The sequence below is a fragment of the Macaca nemestrina genome, chromosome 2 (genome assembly GCF_043159975.1).
Source record: "Macaca nemestrina isolate mMacNem1 chromosome 2, mMacNem.hap1, whole genome shotgun sequence".
In the NCBI taxonomy this organism is placed as follows: Eukaryota; Metazoa; Chordata; class Mammalia; order Primates; family Cercopithecidae; genus Macaca; species Macaca nemestrina.
The window spans coordinates 112,679,173-112,696,947 of NC_092126.1; the positions used below are offsets into that span (position 1 = coordinate 112,679,173).

Sequence of the window (17,775 nt, forward strand, 5' to 3'; positions counted from 1 at the left end):
ACTGGCACTGTGCTTGAGTTCCCACCAGGCCTCAGCTGCCTCCCCACGGGGCAGGGCTTGGGACCTGCAGCCTGCCATGTCTGAGCCCCCCCTCAGGGGTGGGCTGCTGTGCAGCCCGAGCCTCCCCGATGGGCACTGCCTCCTGCTCCGTGGCACCCGGTCCCATTGACCCCCCCCAAGGGCTGAGGAGTGCAGGTGCAGCTCGGGACTGGTGGGCAGCTCTGCCTGCAGCCCCAGTGCAGGATCCACTAGGTGAAGCCAGCTGGGCTCCTGAGTCTAGTGGGGACTTGGAGAACCTTTATGTCTAGCTCAAGTATTGTAAACGCACCAATCAGAACTTTGTCAAAACTGACCAATCAGCTTTCTGTAAAACGGACCAATCAGCTCTCTGTAAAATGGACCAATCAGCTCTCTGTCAAAATAGACCAATCAGCCCTCTGTAAAACGGGCCAATCAGTAGGATGTGGGTGGGGTCAGATAAGGGAATAAAAGCAGGCTGCCCGAGACAGCAGTGGCAACCTGCTCGGGTCCCCTTCCACACTGTGGAAGCTTTATTCTTTCACTCTTTACAAGAAATTTTGCTATTGCTCACTTTTTGGGTCCACGCTGCCTTTAAGAGCTGTAACACTCACAACGAAGGTCTGCAGCTTCACTCCTGAAGCCAGCGAGACCACGAACCCACTGGGAAGAATGAACAACTCCAGATGCACTGCCTTTAAGAGTTGTAACACTCATCACGAAGGTCTGCAGCTTCACTCCTGACAGCGAGACCACGAGCCCACCAGAAGGAAGAAGCTCCAGACACATGTGAACATCTGAAGGAACAAACTCCGGACACACCATCTTTAAGAACTGTAACACTCACTGCGAGGGTCTGTGGCTTCATTCTTGAAGTCAGTGAGACCAAGAACCCACCAATTCTGGACACACTATCAGGAGGACAGAAAACCAAACACCGCTTGTTCTCACTCAGGTGGGAGTTAAACAATGAGAACACATAGGCACAGGGCGGGGAACATCACACACCAGGGCTGGTTGGGGGGTGGGAGGCTGGGGGAGGGATAGCATTAGGAGGAATACCTAATGTAAATGACGAGTTGATGGGTGCAGCAAACCAACATGGCACATGTATACATAAGTAATAAACCTGCACGTTGTGCACATGTATCCTAGAACTTAAAGTATAATATAAAAAAAAGAAAAAATATATACAGCTCACTGTGATGTAGAATTAGTGGGAGCCCTGAGCTTGTTTTCCTGAAACTAGATGGTCCCATTTGGGGGTGATGGGAGACAGTGGCAGATCATCAGGCATTACATTCTCATAAGGAGTGCACAACCTAGATCCCTTGCATTGTGCAGTTCACAATAGGGTTTGTGCTTCTGTGAGAATCTAATGCTGGCACTGATCTGACAGAAGGCAGAGCTCAGATAGTAATATTATTGAGACCAGCCTGGGCAACATGGCTGTCAGTTCCCGGGGTCTGGGTACAGCCCATGCTGAAGTCCAAGGGGAGTTGGTGGATAAGCAGAAAGAATATTTTGGAGTCTGTAGACAGATGAATATGGTTTTATTCTGCAGCTTTCTGATTAGCAGCTTACTCTCACACTGGCTTTCTTATTAGCAGCTTACTTTCACACTGTCCGCCCTGTCTTGTCTGCTTGAGCTGGCTGCCTCCATGCACAGCTGTGCAGCTGGCTCTCCCTTCCCTTCAGGGTCAGCAGCTTAACTCTTTCTCTTGGCACAAGCAAGCTGAGGTGTATCCTGGTTCGCTCCTGTCAGTCTGCAAAGGACAGCTCCGGCTCTCTCTCTTTCTCTGGGCACCAGCATGCCCACCATGTCAAGTCATGTTGAGCCAAGCCAAGCCAAACCCCCAAGAGATCCCTGTACAATGTCAGCAGGACAGTTATACCTTTTTTTTTTTTTTTGAGACAGTGTCTTGCTCTGTCACTCAGGCTGAAGTGCAGTGGTGTGATCTTGGCTCACTGCAGCCTCTGCCTCCTGGGTTCTAGCGATTATCCTGCCTCAGACTTCCAAGTAGCTGGGATTACAAACACGTGCCACCATGCCTGGCTAATTTTTGTATTTTTAGTAGAGATGGGGTTTCACCATGTTGGCCAGGCTGGTCTTGAGCTCCTGACTTTATCCTTATGATCCACCCACCTTGGCCTCTCAAAGTGCTGGGATTATAGGCATGAGCCCCTGCACCTGGCTGCAGTTATACCTTTTTCAGACAATAGCGGCATAGAGCCAAGTATGAACTTACACAAACAGGTTATATAACAAGTAGAGTTATGCGCTTGCACACCAAACTCACTGAGTCATGCAGGCCTGAATATCTGCCTCTTCCTATTCCTTGACTAAAGCACATCCATGTACCTTACAATGACAAAACCCCATCTCTACAAAAAATAAAAAAATTAGCTGGGTGTGGTGGTGCATGCCTACTAGGGTGGCTGAGTTGGGAGGATCACCTGAGCAGAGGTTGCAGTGAGATGGGATCATGCCATGGCATTCCAGCCTGGGCGACAGAGCAAGATCTGTCTCAAAAAAAAAAAAAAAAGAGGCTCATGCTTGTAATCCCAGCACTTTGGGAGGCCGAGGCAGGTGGATCACTTGAGGTCAGGAGTTTGAGACCAGCCTGGCCAACATGGTGAAACCCCATTGTTGAGAACAGACCCCCAAGTCTGGCCATAAATGGGCCCCAAAACTGGCCATAAACAAAATCTCTGCAGCATTGTGACATGTTCGTGATGGCCTTGACGCACACACTGAAGGTTGTGGGTTTACTGGCATGAGGGCAAGGAACACCTCGCCCACCCAGGGCAGAAAACCGCTTAAAGGCAATACTAAACCACAAACAATAGCATGAGTGATCTGTGCCTTAAGGACATGTTCCTGCTGCAGATAACTAGCCAGAGCCCCTCTCTTTGTTTTGGCCCATCCCTTTGCTTCCCTTAAGGAATACTTTTAGTTAATCTATAATCTGTAGAAATAATGCCTATCACTGGCTTGATGTCAATAATATGTGGATCAAACTCTGTTCGGGGCTGTCAGCTCTGAAGCCTGTGAGTCCCCTGATTTCCCACTCCACACTCTATATTTCTGTGTGTGTCTTTAATTCCTCTAGCACCACTGGGTTAGGGTCTCAACAACTGAGCTGGTCTCAGCAAGTGGTGCCCATACGTGGGGCTCGAATCCTGGCCAAAGGGTCGCCATAGCAACAGTTGGAGAATGTGGAACTAAGCTGGAGGACACCTGAGTACTCTTAAGCAATCCCTGTGGTGAGTAAGAAGGGGAGCTCGGAAGCATCAGGGCAACAATGGGACAAGTGTGGGCTCTGGTTCATTCCATCTTGGAACCTTTTCACACTAATCATGAGGAGTAACAGAAGAGGTAACAGAGCAGGTTTGTTTGCCAGCTAAAGCTAAAGTGGCAAAGGAGGAAGAGGTTCATCCCTACTCTTCTGCACCCCCTCCTTATTTTGAAGAAAAAGAGTGGCCTGACCCTCCAGATCTTTCTTTTTTTTTTTTTTTTGTTGAGACAGAGTCTCGCTTTGTCGCCCAGACTGGAGTGGCCGGATCTCAGCTTACTGCAAGCTCCGCCTCCCAGGTTCACGCCATTCTCCTGCCTCAGCCTCCCGAGTAGTTGGGACTACAGGCGCCCGCCACCTCGCCCGGCTAGGATTTTGTATTTTTTAGTAAAGACGGGGTTTCACCGTGTTAGCCAGGATGGTCTCGGTCTCCTGACCTTGTGATCCGCCCGTCTCGGCCTCCCAAAGTGCTGGGATTACAGGCTTGAGCCACCGTGCCCGGCCCCAGATCTTTCTTTTCCAGAGGACACTGGGTGAAAAGTGGTTGCCCCAGTGACTCAGCAGTGCCTTGAGCAACCCCTCTCAGTTCTATTCACGCAGGAATTCAGTGAGCTAGACACGAGTGTGATATAGAGGCTTGGCAGTTACCTGTTAGGATACACCCCCTAGATCAACAGGGAAATATTATAGCTACATTTGAGCCTTTTCCTTTTAATTTTGGGAAATGCCATGAGGGTCCCATCCCAGGCTCTGTTCCAAACCAGGGCATTTCTGGCTCAGGCCATTCCCTCATCCCTGTATAATGCCTGTCCCCCACCATACCCGGTAATGCCACAGTAGATTTGTGTCCAGAATTTATTCCTTCCAGGGAGTTCTTGGTCTTGCTTACTTAAGGAATGAAGCCGCCGACCTTTGCGGTTAGTGTTAGAGTTTGTTCCTTCAGATGTTCAGATGTGTCTGGAGTCTCTTCCTTCTGGTGGATTCGTGGTCTCGCTGACTTAAGCAGTGAAGCCACAGACCTTTGTGGCAAGTGTCACAGCTCTTAAAGGTGGTATGGACCTGGTTGGGCACGGTGGCTCATGCCTGTAATCCCAGCACTTTGGGAGGCCAAGGTGGGTGGATCACGAGGTCAGGAGATTGAGACCATACTGGCTGAGACAGTGAAACCCCATCTCTACTAAAAATACAAAAAATTAGCAGAGTGTGGTGGTGGGCACCTGTAGTCCCAGCTACTGAGGAGGCTGAGGCAGGAGAATGGCATGAACCCAGGAGGCAGAGCTTGCAGTGAGCCAAGATAGCGCCACTGAACTCCAGCTTGGGTGACAGTGCAAGACTCTGTCTTAAAAAAAAAAAAAAAAAAAAAAAAAAAGGTGATGTGGACCCAAAGAGAGCAGCAGCAAGATTTATTGTGAAGAGCAAAAGAACAAAGCTTCCACAGTGTGGAAGGGGACCCGAGTGGGTTGCCGCTGCTGGCTTAGGTGGCCAGCTTTTATTACCTTATTTGGCCCTGCCCACATCCTGCTGATGGGTCCATTTTACAGAGAACTGATTGGTGCATTTTACAGAGTGCTGATTGGTGCGTTTTTACAGAGTGCTAATTGGTGTGTTTTTACAGAGTGCTGATTGGTGCGTTTACAATCCTTTAGCTAGACACATAGTGCTTATTGGTGCATTTTTACTAAGCGCTGATTGGTGCATTTACAATCCTCTAGCTAGACACAAAAGTTCTCCAAGTCCTCACTCAAGCCAGGAAGTCCAGCTGGCTTCACCTCTCAATCCCTCCTCTAAACAGGACAATTGCTGTTGGGAATTGGGCAATGACTACTCTAGCTACTTCCTGCTGGTTAGGGGCAAAGAAGGAGCCCTGCAGCAGTAGTGTTCTCCAGAGGGGAACTCTCTAGGCCTGCCAAAGAGCCAGTGAGTTGATCTAGGGGTCCTCGGTAGAGGTTGTTAGTTGAGCTCATTTGGGGTTCCATTTGTGAGACCATCTGTAGCTTGATGGCTTCGATTCTAGAGGAAACAAATTTGACAAGGAGGTTAAAACACAGGTTCCAAAGGCGAGTAATAGCAAGACAGCTGTCATGGGGCCTAGAAAGGGGAGAAGCCATGTCGCCCAACTCCAGAGGTTAGTATAAGAGTTTGAAAGGCATTGTCTGATTTCAGAAGCGTTTTCCTGTAAACGCTGGGTGGACCCATCTTGTACTATCCCTGACTGGTTGGTGTAAAAACAACACTCCCCCTAAGAAAGTGCAGAGTTCTCCTTTCTCAGCAGTGAGGAGGTCTAGGCCTCAGTGGTTTCGGAGAGTCACTGCTGCCAAAGAGTCTATTTGGGATTGTAGAGTAAGGATAGTTTTCATTATTTCTTGCAAACTGCCTGAGAAATCCTTTGAGAGTGTGTGGTAGTAGGATAATGAAGTAGATAAACCGGCTATTCTGGTTCCTATAGCAGTAGCCATTCCTAACCCTATAAGTAGGGGTATTAGTTTTATGGCTCTGTGCTGATAGATAGAGAGCTACAAAGCCAACCGTCATTTTCCAGGGAAGGATTGGACTGGTTTAACAGAGAGTGGGTTAAGTTGAGAATCTTGAAGAGGTAATTAGGAGCTAGTGTAAGGGGAGGGGCAATTGTATGAGGTGCCTGAGGAAGCAGGAGGGATGGATAGGCAAAGAGTAAATAGGAAGGTAAAGAGGGTGTTCCAGAAGACGAGATCATTTTATCTAGTCTGAGTTAAAGGTAGGAGTAAATTGCTGTCAGAAGGAAGGAAGATAGAAAAAAGGTTGATGTGATTATGATTTTCGTCTTGGCAGGAGCTATAGTATGTAGTTCTATCACAAAGAGTATAGTTAGTATGCTGCTTAATAATATGATGAAATAGTAAAAGGATTCCATTAAAGGGGCAAGGAGAAGTGTTAAAGATTATGTAGGTTTTCACTTAACTTTTTTTTTTTTTTTTTTTTTGAGATGGAGTCTCGCTCTGTTGCCCAGGCTGGAGTGCAGTGGCCGGATCTCAGCTCACTGCAAGCTCCGCCTCCCGGGTTCATGCCATTCTCCTGCCTCAGCCTCCCGAGTAGCTGGGACTACAGGCGCCCACCACCTCGCCCGGCTAGTTTTTTTTTTGTATTTTTTAGTAGAGACGGGGTTTCACCGTGTTAGCCAGGATGGTCTCGATCTCCTGACCTTGTGATCCGCCCGTCTCGGCCTCCCAAAGTGCTGGGATTACAGGCTTGAGCCACCGCGCCCGGCCTTCACTTAACTTTTTTAAAGAGGAAGGGGTTTTTCCTCAGGATCAGCTATAGGAGCCTTTTTAGTCTGGGATGTTTCCTTCTGAAATAGGAGATGCAAGTCCTCCAACGGTTTGCAGGCATATCGAGACTGATCTGGCTGATCTTGGGACTCCTGAGCTGACAGTCCTGCAGGTTCCTCAGGGGGTGTCCAAAATTTAACTCGGGTGTGGTGAATCTAAGATTCCACTCCTGCCACCTTAACTACAGTGAGGGTAGAGGGGATTACCGAGTATGGTCCTTCCCACAAAGAATCCATAGATGGGGAAGTAGATGGGAGAGATTTGACCAACACTAGATCTCCTGGTTGAAACAACTCTGTTCCCTTTTCTCTGTGACATCCTTCAGGTAGATTTTTAAGGTTTCATTGATATTTTGTCAAAGAAGTTATGTCTTTGACCAAGTTGGCCGTTTCCTGATCAAGTAGGAGGTCATTTGTGAGAAAAAGTTGTCCATACAGCGTTTCATATGAACTGAGCCCCATATTGTGAGGAGAATTTCGGATTCTCAACAGGGCCGTGGGCAAAAGAGTAGGCCATGGGAGATGAATTTCTTGTGTTAGTTTCCTTAAGTCCCTCTTGAGTGTTTCATTTGCCTTCTCGACCTTCCCTGAGGATTGTGGCCTCCAGGCACAGTGAAGGTGGAAATTCCATGAGTTATCGTGGCTTTAAAAGCTGGACCATTGGCCGGGTGCAGTGGCTCACGCCTGTAATCCCAGCATTTTGGGAGACTGATGCGGGCGGATCACAAGATCGTTGTGATCATCCTGGCTAACATGGTGAAACCCCGTCTCCTACTAAAAATACAAAAAATTAGCCCGGCATGGTGGCGGGTGCTTATAGTCCCAACTGAGGCAGGAGAATGGCATGAACCTGGGAGGCGGAGCTTGCAGTGAGCTGAGATCGTGCCACTGCACTCCAGCCTGGGCAACAGAGTGAGACTCTGTCTCAAAAAAAAAAAAAAAAAAAAAGCCAGACCATTTTTGCTCTGTAAGCTTTGGGGAAGCCCAAATCTAGAAATTATTTCATGAGTTAGGACTTTAATCACTTCCTGAGCCTTCTCTGACTTGCAGGGGAAAGTGTCTATCCAATTTGTAAAGATATCAACACAGACACAAACAAGTATTGAAATCCCTCTGACTTAGGCATATGGGTGAAGTCTAACTGCCAGTCTTCTCCGGGATAGTGACTTATTCTTTGTTCCCCCAAAGGAGCCTTATGATGGACCAAAGCATTATTCCTTTGGCACATCTCACAGGCTTTGACTACCTGTCGGATGGTCCAGAGGAGATTTGGCTCTGTAAATAGGGATTTGGCCATCTGATGAGTGTTTTTAATACCTGTATGTAAAGTTTGATGGAGGGTTTTAAGTATTTTCCAGTGACTGGCTTCCGGTATAAGTACCTTTCCTTCTTCTGTTGTTAACCACCCTGAGAGGAGAAAACCATGCCCCCGTGAAAGTCCCCATTCTGTTTCAGTCGGGGAATACTGGGACTTAATCTCTTGGAGGGGGTTGTTCCATACCAAGGGTCCTTCCGTAGGTATTTCTTTTTTTTTTTTCTTTTTTTTTCTGAGATGGAGTTTTGCTCTGTCGCCCAGGCTGGAGTGCAGTGGCACAATATTGGCTTACTGCAAACTCCACTTCCCAGGTTCACACCATTCTCCTGCCTCAGCCTCCCGAGTGACTGGGTCTACAGGTGCCTGCCACCACACCCAGCTAATTTTTTGTATTTTTAGTAGAGACGGGATTTCACCGTGTTTGCCAGGATGGTCTCGATCTCCTGTCCTCGTGATCCGCCTACCTCGGCCTCCCAAGGTGCTGGGATTACAGGCGTGAGCCACCGCGCCTGGCCCCATAGGTATTTCTAATGGGATGTTCCACCTGACAGCAATTTTGGCCTCAGCATCTGCCTGACAGTTTTCTTCTGTCTTTTCTCCTTCACCTTTCTGATGACTTTGGCAGTGTAAGACTGCCACCTCCTTGGGTTTTTGCACTGTATGTAATAACTCCATAATTTCCTTGTGGTATTTAATGGGGGTTCCCCCCAGAGGTTAGGAGCTCCCTTTCTTTCCATATTGCAACATGGGCATGTAGGATTAGATAAGCATACTTGCTTTCTGTATACACATTTATTCTTTTTCTTTTTCCCAGTTCTAAGGCTTGGGTAAGTGCCACTAGTTCTGCTGACTGGGCGCTGGTCCCTGGGGGAAGAGGCTTACTTTCAAGTACAGTTACATCACTAATTATGGCATAACCTGCCCTTCATATCCCATTCTCCACAAATGAACTTCCATCAGTATATAGGTTAAGGTCAGGATTAGCTAAGGGGACTTCTAAGAGATCATCTCGGGCAGTATAAGTCTGGACTATAATTTGTTGGCAGTCACGCTTGATTGGTTCCCCATCTGCTGGGAGAAAAGTGGCAAGGTTGATGGCACGTACGTATTTGAAGCACTGTTCCCTCAAGGAGTAGCACCTGGTATCTAAGTAGGCAGTTGTCTGATAGCCATAAACTTCCTTTGGCATCTAGTATGCCATTTACATCATGAGTAGTCCAGACAGTGAGATTCTTTTCTTGTATTATTTTGATAGCCTCTGTCACTAAGACTGCCACTACTGCAACTACCTGTAAACAGTGAGGCCAGCCTTTTGCTACTACGTCAATTTCTTTACTTAGGTATGCCCCTGGTTGTTTACTTAGGTATGCCCCTGGTTGTGGGGTTGTCCCGCGAGTCTGAGTAAGGACTCCAGGAGCTATCCCTGCTCTCTCTGATGTATAAAGAGAAGTTTTGTCTTGTGGGATGGCTTAAGGCTGGAGCTTGAGTTTGTTCCTTCCAATGCCCAGACTTCAGGGTTGATTCCCTCCTCAAGCAGGGGACAACAAATGGGTAAATTGTTCCCCATATTCATGTAGATAATAGCTCCAGCTTTGGCTAATATATCCCTCCCTAATAAGGGTGTGAGACTTTCAGGCATAACAAGAAAGGCATATGAAACTCTCAATTGCAACTGAGGAGGTGGGAGAAAAACCTGGGTACAGGCTGTCCCAGTATTCCTCGGATAGTAATGGACCTTGAGGACAGTTGCCTGGGACAGGAGATTAACACTGAGAAGGCTGTGCCAGTGTCCAGGAGGAAGTCAATTTCCTGGCCCTCAATGGTTATATGTACCCGGGGCTCAGTGAGAGTGATGACATGAGCTGGTGCTTGCCCCAGGCACCCTCAGTCCTATTGTTGGATCATCTGGTTGGGGGCTTCTGGCCCAGAGAACCTTTGTCCTCTGGGGCAGTGCACCTTCCAGTGATTGCCTTGGCATAGTGGACATGGGAGAGGGGGCAGTTTGTTTCTCATTGGACAATCTTTTTTAAAGTGTCCTTGCAAACCACACTGGTAACAAGTCCTATCAGGTGATTGGCCTGCTCCATTTTCTGTCCTCCCTGAACCACCAAGGTTTGTTTGTCTGAGGGCCATGACTAAGGCTGCGGCCTTTCTCTGATCTCGCTTTTCCTTTTGGGCCTGTTCCTCTTGGTCCCTATTATAGAACACTGAGATTGCCAGGTTTAATAATGCCTCCAGATTTTGTTCGGGGCTCAGGGCTTGCTTTTGGAGCTTTCTCCTGATATCTGTGGCTGATTGGGTAATAAACTTATCTTTTAGGATCAATTGACCCTCGAGTGAGTCGGGTGACAGGGGAATATATTTTCTTAAGGTCTCCCATAACCGCTCGAGGAAGGCAGAAGGATTTCCTTTCCCTGAGTTATGGTGGACATCATTGAATAATTCATGGGCTTTTTCCTAATTCTCCTTAGTCCTTCTAGAACACAGATCAACAGATGTTTGTGACTCAGTCCCCATGATCTAAGTCGAGGTCCCAGTGGGGATCCATAGTGGGGATGGCTTGCTGACTGGTAGGGAATTTGTCCCTTTCTTCAGCTGTCATTCTATCATTTACTTGACTAAGATACCAGGTATCTCCAAACTCTCGGGCTGCAGCTAAAGCCGCATTCTTTTCATTAAAGGCCAGTGTTTGATCTAACAATAGCATGACATCTCTCCAAGAGAGATCAAAGGTTTACCCTAGACCCTGTAGGACATCTATATACCTATCAGGATCATCTGAAAACTTCCCTAGAATGACCTTGATCTGCTTTAAATCAGAGAAGGAGAAGCGGACATGTACCCGGGTTGGGCCAAATTTCCCTCCCCCTACAGCTTGAAGGGGACATAACCGATAGCCTGGGGATTTTTGTGGTCCTTTGGAGATTTTTTTACTTGTTTCCTTCTGGGCAGGGGAGATTAGAGGAGGCTTATCATTAATAGGAAGGGGAGCTATAGGGAGGCTAGGATATGGAGGTCCTTCTGTGGGATGCAAGCTTTGCATAGTTGTGTATTCTCCTTCAACGAAAAGAAAGCTTGGACAGAAGGTATTTTACTCCATTTTCCTTCCCTCTTACAGAAAAGGTCAAGCTGCAGGATAGTATTGTAATTTATACTTCCCTCAGGTGGCCATTTTTCCCCATCAAAGAGAGAATATTGGGGCCAGGCCATAGTGCAGAAAAAAATGAGCCACCTCTTTTTCAGGGTTTGCAGGTCAAATTGGTCCCAATGGCTTAGGATGCATTTGAAGGGTGAGCCTGTTGATGACTGAGTGTTTCCCATCTGAAAGACAAAACTGCCCATGGTTTTCATTTGTTTGTTGCTACCCCCGGCCCAAGAACCTGCAATGGTCCCTGAACCCTGCTGATTGGAATAGTTGCGCTCACCAATGCACAGCAGAAACACCTCTTGCCCAAGAACGCACAACAGTCCCTGGACCCTGCTGATCGGAATAATTGCACTCACCAACGCAGCAGTAGAAACAGTAGTTTTCCTCTTAGACCATAAGGAGGATCAAGGAAGGTTGGATTTAGTGGCCCTTACCCACACATTCTTGGAAACTTGCACCCTTGCCTGTCCTCCTAGATCACAAAGAGGACTGAGAAAAATCGGATTTAGTGGCCCTTACCAACACATTCTCAAAAACCTGTTAGAGTCCTAAGCATTCTCCTGTTAGTACTGGGACTTTACCCCATCCTATAAAGATGTGAAGCCCTGGCTGGGCGTGGTGGCTCAAGCCTGTAATCCCAGCACTTTGGGAGGCTGAGACAGGTGGATTACGAGGTCGGGAGATCAAGACCATCCTGGCTAACACGGTGAAACCCCATCTCTACTAAAAAATGCAAAGAACTAGCCAGGCGAGGTGGCGGGCACCTGTAGTCCCAGCTACTCGGGAGGCTGAGGCAGGAGAATGGCGTAAACCCAGGAGGCGGAGCTTGCAGTGAGCTGAGATCCAGCCACTGCACCCCAGCCTGGGCAACAGAGTGAGACTCCGTCTCAAAAAAAAAAAACCCAAAGATGTGAAGCCTCCAAAATGAAGTGGATGGCCATATCCTGAGGGAAGGGAGGGATCTCCAGGTTTGGAAGAGTGACGCCTTTTATCCTTACTTGAATAGAAAGGATATCATTTCTGAAGCTCCCCATATCCTAGCTTCAGGAATAGCTTTTGTTAGGCCTGCTAGTCTGAAGAGAGATCCTAAAATTCCAGATAGTACCCCTTATGGCAGGACTTTGGGCAAAAATTATGTCTTTCTGATTGGTGAGCCTGGATGCCTTAAGAAGGGAATAGAGTCCTGGAGTTTATACTAGAAATCATTCTTACAGGAGAAACTAGAAAAACACCAGAGACAGGGAGTAGTTTTTAGAAGCAGGACTAGCCTCAGAGAAGAGAGGCTAGAGAAAGTTTATCTGACAAGCATTAGGACCCAGGAGGAAAGGGTCAGGATAGATAGGTTAGATGGGCGAGTCTTGCTTGGGCGACATGACTTTGAGGGTTCCACTCATGGCCGCTGGGTCAACCAACTTGTCAGGACCCCAGAGCTGAATGACTTTTATCTCTGTCAACTGTTGGCTCAGCCCAGAAGTACAGGAAAAGCAGAAGCTGGTTCCAGGCAAACCAATGTTCCCCACTCCAAAGAGTCAGGGGTTGTTAAAGAGCCCTTTCCTAGAAAGCCTGACACCCATGTCCTTATTCCGGTGGCCATGCTAGTCACCTTTAACTGGCAGACAGGTGCCTGGTATTTAGCCCCTGATTTCCAAGGAAAAATAGGACAGAGTAACAAGCGAAAGGGGTCTGATGGTACTCATCGCTTGGCGAAGGCCCCACATTGGGCGCCAAAATGTGTCCAGAATGTATTCCTTCCAGTGGGTTCTTGGTCTCACTGACTTCAGGAATGAAGCCATGGACCTTCACGGTGAGTGTTACAACTCTTTTTTTTTTTTTTTTTTTTTTTGAGACGGAGTCTCGCTCTGTCGCCCAGGCTGGAGTGCAGTGGCGCTATCTCGGCTCACTGCAAGCTCGGCCTCCCGGGTTTACGCCATTCTCCTGCCTCAGCCTCCCGAGTAGCTGGGACTACAGGCGCCCACCACCTCGCCTGGCTAATTTTTTTGTATTTTTAGTAGAGACGGGGTTTCATTGTGTTAGCCAGGATGGTCTCGATCTCCTGACCTCGTGATCCGCCCGTCTCGGCCTCCCAAAGTGCTGGGATTACAGGCTTGAGCCACCGCGCCCGGCCGTGTTACAACTCTTAAAGATGGTATGTCCGGTGTTTGTTCCTTCAGATGTTCAGATGTCTCTGGAGTTTCTTCCTTCTGGTGGGTTCATGGTCTTGCTGACTTTGGGAGTGAAGCCATGGACCTTTGTGGTGAGTGTCACAGCTCTTCAAGGTGGTGCAGACCCAAAGAGTGAGCAGCAGCAACATTTATTGTGGAGAGCAAAAGAACAAAACTTCCACAGTATGGAAGGGGACCCAAGCAGGTTGCTGTTGCTGGCTCAGGTGGCCAGCTTTTACTCCCTTATTTGGCCTCACCCACATCCTGCTGATTGGTCCATTTTACAGAGAGCTGATTGGTCCATTTTACAGAGTGCTGATTGGTCCATTTTACAGAGTGCTTATTGGTCCATTTTACAGAATGCTGATTGATGCATTTACAATCCTTTAGCTAGACACAGAGTGCTGATTGGTGCATTTATACAGAGTGCTGATTGGTGCGTTTACAATCCTTTAGCTAGACACATAGTGCTGATTGGTGCATTTTCACAGAGTGCTGATTGGTGTGTTTACAATCCTTTAGCTAGACCCATAGTACTGATTGGTGTGTTTTTACAGAGTGCCAATTGATGCATTTACAGTCCTTTAGCTAGACACAGAGCGCTGATTGGTGCATTTATAATCCTCTAGCTAGACAGAAAAGTTCTCCAAGTCCCCACTCAACCCAGGAAGTTCAGCTAGCTTCACCTCTCAGATTTATGCTGCACAAAAGCTGTGAGCCTTCTGCCTGGGGAACCCCTGCAAAAAGTTCCAACGGGTCTGTGGACCCTTGCCAGCGGGGATGATAGGATTACTTCTAGGTAGATCTAGTTTAAATTTAAAAGGAATGCAAGTACAAACAGGAGTCATTGATTCAGATTACAATGGGGAAATTCAAATTGTTGTATTTACTTCTGTTCCCTGGAAAGCAGAGCCAGGAGAGCGTATAGCACAACTCCTGATTGTGCTGTATGCAGAAATGGGGAAAAGTGAAATTAAATGAACAGGAGGATTTGGAAGCACAAATAAGGCAAAGCAGGTTATTGGGTGAATCAAATTACTGTTAAACATCCTACCTGTGAAATAACTATTCAGGGAAAAAATTTAAAGGTTTGGTAAATACAGGAGCAGACATTTCAATCATTTCTCTACAGCACTGGCCGTCCACGTGGCGAATTCAGCCTGCTCAATTTAACATAGTTGGAGTTGGTAAAGCCCCTGAAGTATATCAAAGCAGTTATATTTTGCATTGTGAAGGGCCCAATGGACAACCCGGGACTATTCAACCAATTATAACTTCTGTACCTATAAATTTATGGGGAAGAGATTTATTACAACAATGGGGAGCACAGGTTCTAATTCCTGAGCAATTATACAGCCCTCAAAGTCAACGTATGATGCATGAAACAGGGTATGTCCCTGGTATGGGACTAGGAAAGAATTTGCAAGGTTTGAAGGAACCACTTCAAGCGGAAAGACAAAGTTCCTGCCAAGGTTTAGGATATCATTTTTGATGGCGGCCATTGTTAAGCCTCCAGAACCTATACCTTTAAAATGGTTAACAGATAAGCCAATTTGGATAGAACAATGGCCACTAAGTAAAGAGAAACTGGAGGCTTTAGAGGACTTGCTTACTGAACAATTAGAAAAAAGGACACATAACTCCAACATTTTCCCCTTGAAATTCTCCACTCTTTGTTATTAAGAAAAAATCAGGTAAATGGAGTATATTAACTGACTTAGGAGCCATTAATTCAGTTACACAACCTATGGGGACATTACAGCCAGGATTGCCTTCTCCTGCTATGATTCCAAAAAACTGGCCTTTAATAGTCATAGATTTAAAAGACTGTTTCTTTACTATCCCCTTAGCTGAGCAAGACTGTGAACGGTTTGCATTTACAATTCCTGCAGTAAACAACCTGCAGCCTGCTAAGCGTTTTCATTGGAAAGTGTTGCCACAAGGCATGTTAAACAGTCCAACAATTTGCCAGACTTATGTAGGGCAAGCAATTGAACCTACTCATAAAAAATTTTCAGTGTTACATTATTCATTGTATGGACGATATATTTTGTGCTGCCCCCACTCAAGAAATATTACTCCAATGTTATGATTGCTTGCAAAATTCAATTTCTCACACTGGTTTATTTATAGCTTCTGACAAAATTCAGACTAATACCCTTTACTCCTACTTGGGGACCTTAGCAAATGACACTACTATTGTGCCACAGAAAGTAACCATATGTAGGGATCAATTGAAAACATAAAATGACTTTCAAAAATTACTAGGGGATATTAATTGGGTACGACCTGCTCTAGGCATTACTACCTATGCCATGAGTAATCTATTTTCTACCTTCAGAGGAGATCCTAGTCTCACTAGCCCTCAACAATTAACAGAGGCTGAGACAGAGTTACAGCTGATTGAAAAGCAAGTCCATAAGGCTCAAATAAATAGAATAGATCCAGAGAAGACTCTAGATTTGCTAATTTTTCCAACTCATCATTCACCTACTGGTGTTACTGCCCAAGAGCACGACTTAGTAGAATGGCTTTTTCTTTCACATACTAATTCACAGACTCTAACTCCTTATTTGGATCAAATCGCTACTATGATGGGAAATGGGAGAACTTGGATTGTTAAATTACATGGATATGATCTTGGAAAAATTATTGTCCCTCTCACTAAGGCACAAATACAGCAAGCTTTTATAAATAGTCTTACTTGGCAAACCCATTTAGCTGACTTTGTGGGTATTCTTGATAATCATTTTCCTAAAACAAAACCGTTTCAAATTTTGAAATTAACTAATTGGATTCTCCCTAAAATAACTAAATTTAAACCAATTGAAGGTGCTGGGAATGTTTTTACAGATGGGTCTACAAATGGTAAAACAACTTATTCTGGCTCGAAAGGTAAAGTTTTTCAGATGCCCTATACTTCACCTCAAAAAGCAGAGTTTGTAGCTGTAATTGAGGTATTGACTGTTTATGATATGCTTATTAATGTGATTTTGGATTCTTTGTGGTTCATTCCAGACAATTAATTGAAAATGCTCAGTTACGATTTCATACAGATGAACAACTGATAACTTTATTTACCCAATTACAAACAGCAGTTAGGAGTAGGAGGAACCCTTTTTACATCACTCATATTAGGGCTCATATGCCTCTCCCAGGACTTTTAACTGAAGGGAATCAAATGACTGATTGCCTAGTTGCTACTGCAATATCGAATGCCAAACACTTTCACAATTTAACCAATGTTGATGCCTCTGGTCTCAAACACAGATACAGCATTACCTGGAAAGAAACTAAAGCTATCATGCAGTGATGCCCAACTTACCAAATGGTACATTCCTCATCTTTTACAGGAGTTAATTCTCAAGGATTGGAACCTAATTCTCTTTGGCAAATGGATGTCACATATGTTTCCTCATTTGGGAGACTATCTTATACACATGTATGTGTGGACACCTTTTCTCACTTTGTCTGGGCTACATGCCAATCAGGAGAGTCTTCTGCCTGTGTTAAACGTCACCTTTTGCAGTATTTTGCAGTGATGGGCATTCCAGCTTCTATTAAAACAGATAATGCCCAGGCTATACTAGCCAAGCTCTAGCTACATTCTTCTCTCTATGGAATATTAAACACATTACTGGCATTCCATATAATTCTCAAGGACAAGCCATAGTAGAAAGAATGAATCTCTCCCTGAAGCAGTAGTTGCAAAAGCAAAAGGGGAGAAACAGGGACTATGGGTCACCCCATATACAATTTAATCTAGCATTATTGACTTTAAATTTTTTTGAGCCTGCCTAAAGGCCAGATGGTATCAGCCCCTGAACAACATCTACAGAAACTAGCCGCCGGGCGCGGTGGCTCACGCCTGTAATCCCAGCACTTTGGGAGGCTGAGATGGGCAGATCACGAGGTCAGGAGATCGAGACCATCCTGGCTAACACGGTGAAACCCCGTCTCTACTAAAAAAATACAAAAAACTAGCCGGGCGAGGTGGCGGGCGCCTGTAGTCCCAGCTACTCGGGAGGCTGAGGCAGGAGAATGGCGTGAACCCAGGAGGCGGAGCTTGCAGTGAGCTGAGATCCGGCCACTGCACTCCAGCCTGGGCGACAGAGCGAGACTCGGTCTCAAAAAAAAAAAAAAAAAAAAAAAAAAAAAAAGAAACTAGCTGCAAAGACAGAAGCAGAACAACTGGTTTGGTGGAGAGATCTGATAAGAAAAAGTTGGGAAATAGGTAAAATAATAACTTGGGGTAGAGGTTATGCTTGTGTTTCTCCAGGACAGAATCAACAGCCAATTTGGGTGCCTTTGAGACAGTTGAAGTCTTAACTATGAGCCAGATACCCAGGAAGAGGTTTGGGGAGGATCCCAAAACCCACCAGTTGCAGCCATGTTGAGACTGATGCTGAGGAGGACCCCAAGTGTCACGAGCAACACCTGTTGAACACAGCCACCTACCTGGGGACAGATCAAGAAGCTGTCACAGATGGCAGAAGAAAACCTTAGGAAAGCAGGACACCAGTCACAGTTAG

At 46.2% G+C, this 17,775-nt stretch overlaps 1 protein-coding gene across 7 annotated transcripts in view; it reads left to right on the plus strand.

Annotated features, from left to right (window-relative positions):
• Positions 1-17,775, plus strand: part of IHO1 (interactor of HORMAD1 1) — an 85,095-nt gene that overhangs the window by 18,637 nt on the left and 48,683 nt on the right. For 2 of the 7 annotated variants that reach the window (XM_071091710.1, XM_071091711.1), the window contains one exon: positions 17,523-17,770. The exons of the other annotated variants lie outside the window; for them this stretch is intronic. In XM_071091710.1, coding sequence (XP_070947811.1) covers positions 17,730-17,770 — 41 coding nt within the window. In that variant the 5' untranslated portion in view covers positions 17,523-17,729. The remainder of the gene's footprint in view (positions 1-17,522; positions 17,771-17,775) is intronic. 7 annotated transcript variants of the gene reach the window in all.